The sequence below is a fragment of the Scleropages formosus genome, chromosome 5 (genome assembly GCF_900964775.1).
Source record: "Scleropages formosus chromosome 5, fSclFor1.1, whole genome shotgun sequence".
NCBI classification, from domain to species: domain Eukaryota; kingdom Metazoa; phylum Chordata; class Actinopteri; order Osteoglossiformes; family Osteoglossidae; genus Scleropages; species Scleropages formosus.
The window spans coordinates 10,508,422-10,514,237 of record NC_041810.1 but is presented as its reverse complement, the minus strand read 5'-3'; the positions used below and the strand labels follow the sequence as shown (position 1 = coordinate 10,514,237).

The 5,816-nt window shown below is 52.5% G+C and overlaps 1 protein-coding gene across 1 annotated transcript; it reads left to right on the top strand.

The window, feature by feature from the left end:
- The first annotated feature begins 2,917 nt into the window (after positions 1-2,917).
- Positions 2,918-4,980, top strand: LOC108931116 (alpha-2C adrenergic receptor-like). Its single transcript, XM_018746717.2, has one exon. It carries the CDS (start codon positions 3,244-3,246, stop codon positions 4,540-4,542), a length of 1,299 nt encoding a protein of 432 aa, XP_018602233.1. The 5' UTR covers positions 2,918-3,243; the 3' UTR covers positions 4,543-4,980.
- Positions 4,981-5,816: the final 836 nt, after the last annotated feature.

The window sequence follows — 5,816 nt, the reverse complement described above, 5'->3', positions numbered from 1 at the left end:
TTCCCCGTGACCCCGTATGGGACAAGCGGTTCTGATAATGTGTGTGTGTGTGTGTGTGTGTGTGTGTGTGTGTGTGTGTGTGTGTGTGTGTGTGTGTGTGTATTTTACGCCTTGTGTCTTCTTTCTTTATGTCCTTATAATTTGTCATAGGCTGCTGGGAGTATTCACAGAGTAAGAATTTCATTGTATGGTGTAACAGACTGTTTACTGTACATATGACAATAACCCTTGAATCTCGAATCAGAAGCATTGCTGTCTCACAGTGACAGAGCTGTTTGGGCACAGATTCGAATCCAGCTCAGTTTGTACTGAGTTTGCATGTTCTTCAGAGTTATGCCTGTGTGGGTTTCCTCTGGGTGCTCTGGTTTCCTCCCTAGCATGTGAATTGGTGTTTGCGTGTGCATGAATGGCTGGCATTCAATTCAGCGTGTGCCCCCCAGCATTGCACCCAGTGATCCTGGTATAGGCTCTGGACCACAGCGACTCTGTGTAGGATAAATGGTTATGGAAAGCAAGTGAGGGAGCTTTTATCAGAGATACACACTTGGTTTCTCCTCCATTTGGTTTCCCTTGGTTTCTTAACAATTTAAAAGGTTTTCATCCCTCAGTGGTGTCAGTCTGGCTGTTCACTTTGCCCTAGAGTTCCATTCCACTAAGTTCAGCTTTCACACATTTGCATATTGTGATTTAATAGATTTACAAGCATTTCCTGTTCAGCAAAGTAACTATTTGGGTGAAGTTTCAACAAACAAATATTGGTTCTTTCTGTCTTTTATATCTGAGGGGCTTTTGCTGCTGACTGTGAAGGAATGTAGAGTCCAAGAAGAGAGAAGAGGGCTTTTCACTAGAGTCTGTTCTTCTGTCTCCTCAGTTAGTCCAAAAGACGAGGTGAACTCAAACCATCATGAGCGGAAAGGTCATACAAAGCATCTCTGCAAAGCCTCCTCCTTATGCTCCCCAGACGCTGATGTGGGTCCGAGAACGAGCTGCCCGTGCTGTTGCTGTCCGTCCGCAGCCTCTTCCTCCTCCTGCTCCATGGTGTCTCCATGAGCCACCCAGCGCCATCACGTTTGTACCCTCTGCCTGGCGCGGAGAGATACCCATCAGATGTGGGATGACTAAATTTAGAGTTTTTAATTGATTGCGGCTGAACCAAAATCCCTAAGACACACGGCTTCCTGCAAGCTGACATTGAAGCCCTCAATCTGCATCCCAACATCAGGTCCACATGAGTGCACTTTGATCCCAGCAGAAGGTCTCCACCGTGAGGGTGACCAGCGGGCCGCTACAGGTCTCCATGTGCTGTGAATGTATCACCCACTGGTTGCTGCTTCATTCCTCCGAGTCTGGTGCTTTTACACCAGTCAGTCACTGAATAGATGTGGTGACAAGCACACACACATACACACACACAATGTCCCCCAACTACACCAGTCAGTCCAAGCCGTATTCCCACGTTTACTCTTGAGGAAAATGAACCAAACACTAAGACGTCAGTTAACAAAGGATACAGCCCAACCATGTCATAGACATTACTATGTGACATTACACAGTGAAAACACACACACACACACATTTTCAGAACCGCTTGTCCCATACGGGGTCGCGGGGAACCGGAGCCAACCCGGCAACACAAGGCGTAAGGCCGGAGGGGGAGGGGACACACCCAGGATGGGACGCCAGTCCATCGCAGGGCACCCCAAGCAGGACTTGAACCCCAGACCCACCAGAGAGCAGGACTGTGGTCCAACCCACTGCGCCACCGCGCCCCCCTCTCACAGTGAAAACAATAATTTAATAATTAATGACAAATAATTAATGGCAAGGGGGTGTGGTGGTGCAGCGGGTTTGGCCAGGTCCTGCTGTGTGGCCGGTCTGGGGTTCGAGTCCCGCTTGGGGTGCCTTGCGATGGACTGGCGTCCCGTCCTGGGTGTGTCCCCTCCCCCTCCGGCCCTATGCCTTGTGTTTCCGGGTTAGGCTCCGGTTCGCCGCGACCCCGCCTGGGACAAGTGGTTTCAGACAGTATGTGTGTGTGTGTGTGTGTGTGTGTGATTAATGGTATTAATGATGGTGTAACAGCAGCTACGGTAAAGTCGTCCACTTTGCTGGGTGGGGGTCAGAGGACTGGACATGCACTGTGGCCTAGTGCCAGTGGTGCTTGTCACATCTGCACACCTTTGAGACCTGGGCAGAAATCAGTGCACATTTTACACCAAGTGGTATTTATTAATAACATTAATAATTAGTTACAAGAAATTGTGATTGTTCTTTCTACCCATGCTGTTAAAGACACAAGTGTAACGTACCATTGACGGTTGAAATAGACAGTCAGACGAACAGACCAGCAGACAGTTGAGATTTATTGATCCCCACGAACCCGCACCAGACAGCAGCAGCGCACGCACAACAACAGGGTGACAGAGACACTGGGCTTCCACTGCAAACACATGTCAGATTTGGACAAGGTAGGGAATAAACGAATAAAAAGGAATAAAATAAGAAATAAGGTGTAATAAAATAATAAAGGAATAAAAGTGGTGCAGAGACAGGCAGCGCAGTGCCAGTAATAATTGTAATGAAGTAAACTGTAATCAGAATATTTCTTCGACTTAAGTTGGGGGCGAATTTCCCCTCATATTTGCCTGGGTCCCGAATCAATGGCACTTACAGCTCTGATAAACATTTACAAACATTTGGAAACATTTTATAAACATTTCCCACGTCCCTAGGCGGAGAAGAACTGATGGGAAGAAGAGCAGAGACGCTCCGATAGACGCGTTTCATTTATTTCCCTCTATGTTTTTATAAGGGCGGAGCGGCTTGGTATCTCTCTCTCTCTCCCTCTCTCTGACACACACACACACACACACACACACACACACACACACACACACACACACACACACACAGACACAGAGGCGCGGGTGCGCGCACCGGCTGCCGGGGGAACGCGCCGCGCTCACGGGCGCATATCGGCGCAGAGACGGACGGAGACGCGCCGGGAGCGCAGCGATGCCCGTGCAGAGCACTCGCACCCAGGACCGCGGAGGAGCCCGCTGGACACGCGATGAACGAGTGATGGAACGGAGTTAATGACGGATGAATGAGTGAACGAACGAGTGAGGGGCTTGAAGACACGACGGTGCGCTGCGCTGCCAAGTTGAGTCCTCTTCTTGGACGGACTCTCCAGTCGGACTCGGTCCAGCATGTCCACCGAACAGGTTTAAAAGCAGACCAGAAGAAATGGACTCGTTCAACTGGAGCGCTGAGGAGCTGTCCGCAGGTCCAAACTCTTCCTCCTCTTCCTCCTCTTCCTCCTCGCCCGATGAAGGTCAGTACTCGGTGGTCACTGTGGCCGCACTGGCCGCCCTGGTCACCTTCCTCATCCTCTTCACGGTGGTGGGCAACGTCCTGGTGGTGCTGGCTGTGCTGACCAGCAGGGCTCTGAAGGCTCCTCAGAACCTCTTCCTGGTGTCTCTGGCCAGCGCCGACATCCTGGTGGCCGCCCTCGTCATGCCCTTCTCCCTGGCCAACGAGCTCATGGGCTACTGGGTCTTCGGCACAGTGTGGTGTGGGATTTACCTGGCTCTGGACGTGCTCTTCTGCACTTCCTCCATCGTGCACCTGTGTGCCATCAGCCTGGACAGGTACTGGTCCGTCACAAAGGCTGTGGAGTACAACCTGAAGAGGACCCCCAGGAGGGTGAAGTGTGTCATCGTGCTCGTGTGGCTCATCTCGGCCGCCATCTCCTCCCCTCCGCTCATCTCCATCAATTGGAATGGTGAGAAGGTCCCGCACCCCCAGTGTGTCCTCAATGATGACACGTGGTACATCCTGTCCTCCAGCGTTGGCTCCTTCTTTGCCCCGTGTCTCATCATGGTCCTCGTCTACATTAGAATATACCAGGTGGCCAAAACGAGGACGAGGAGCATGTCGGAGAAGAAGCGGGGCTCGGACAGGTCACCGCAGACCGAGAACGGTCTGAGCAAAGGTAGCTCCTTCATGGTGAACGGCGAGAAGGAGAATGGCCACTGCGAGTCGGGGCCTGGGGGACGACCACGGGACGTTGATGACCTGGACCTGGAGGAGACGAGCTCCTCTGATGGAAAGGGGAAGAAGATGCCGGGGCAGAGCTCCAGGAGCGAGAGGAGGGGCAGCCGGAAGAGCAGCTCCCTGTCCAAACAGTCGAGCCGCAGGTCCAGGACCAGCACCAAGTCCTTGGAACTGTTCACCTCCAGCAGGAGGAGGAGGAACACGTCGTCTCGCAGGAAGGTCTCGCAGGCCCGGGAGAAGCGGTTCACCTTCGTCCTGGCCGTGGTCATGGGCGTCTTTGTGGTGTGCTGGTTCCCCTTCTTCTTCAGTTACAGCCTGTACGGTGTGTGCAGACAGTCCTGCCAGATCCCAGACACGCTCTTCAAGTTCTTCTTCTGGATCGGCTACTGCAACAGCTCCCTGAACCCGGTCATCTACACCATCTTCAACCAGGACTTCCGGAGAGCCTTCCACAAAATCCTGTGCCGCTCGTGGAGAAAGTCCTTCTGAAGCTCCTGCAGAGAGTGGTGGCGCTCCGAATCCAGACAAGAGAAGTGTACGTGAACGCCTGATGCGGGACCTTACAGATGCACTCTGTTCTCACATTTAGTGTGGTCATGTTTGAAGTCCAACTGTGAGAACCGTAACTCCGTGTGCTGTTATACTCCTGCTGTTATGGTAAACACACACACTGCACCTGCTCACATATACTGCGCTTACAGCAGCACCGTTGGTCCATCTCTACAGGTGCTGCTGGCTCCCCGGGGGGTGGGGTGGGGCGTGGATGTGTTACCACTTAGCTCTTCAGCTCTGCTCGTGTGTCTTTGCTACCGGTCCCGCCGAGGGTCGAGATGCCCACAGCTGGACCGACTTGGACCGAGTTGGTGCTTGGAGTCAGTGTAGTATCAAAGCTCTGTTTCTATTTGCAAAATATGACAAATAAATCTTTCAAGCTACTGGCAGTTGTTCTTAGGTCCTGGTGTTTATGGTGTGTGTTTCACTCGCAAATTACAGTGGAGTAAAAGCCAGTGTCGGTACAGGGTATTGTAATCACAGGTCAGAGTACACAATTGTTCTATGTATTGTGATTTTTTTTATTTTTATGTGTTCTGAATGGGGGTGCGGTGGTGCAGTGGGTTGGACCAGGTCCTGCTCTCCGGTGGGTCTGGGGTTCGAGTCCCGCTTGGGGTGCCTTGCGACAGACTGGCGTCCTGTCTTGGGTGTGTCCCCTCCCCCTCCGGCCTTACGCCCTGTGTTGCCGGGTAGGCTCCGTGACCCCGTATGGGACAAGCGGTTCTGAAAATGTGTGTGCGTGTGCGTGTGTGTGTGTGTGTGTGTGCATCAAAAGTGCAGGGGGGTGTGGTGGTGCAGTGGGTTGGACCGGGTCCTTCTCTCCAGTGGGTCTGGGGTTTGAGTCCTGCTTGGGGTGCCTTGCGACAGACTGGCGTCCTGTCTTGGGTGTGTCCTTCTCCCCCTTTGGCCTTACGCCCTGGGTTACCAGGTAGGCTCCGGTTCCCCGTATGGGACAAGCGGTTCTGAAAATGTGTGTGTGTGTGTGTGTGTGTTCTGAATGGACAGCAACCTGAGGCCTGAAGGTATATGTGGACTATGGGCTTCAGATGCATTCAAAGGTTCTTCATCATCATCAGTGCTGCTGTTTTTTTTGACCTATGAGCTGCTCAGTGTCATTCTGCGGTTCAGGGCCTCTGCTGGAGCTCAATGTGGCCTCCATCCCTCCACTGACCATCTCCATGACCCAACACATACTCAATTCTCTGTCTCAC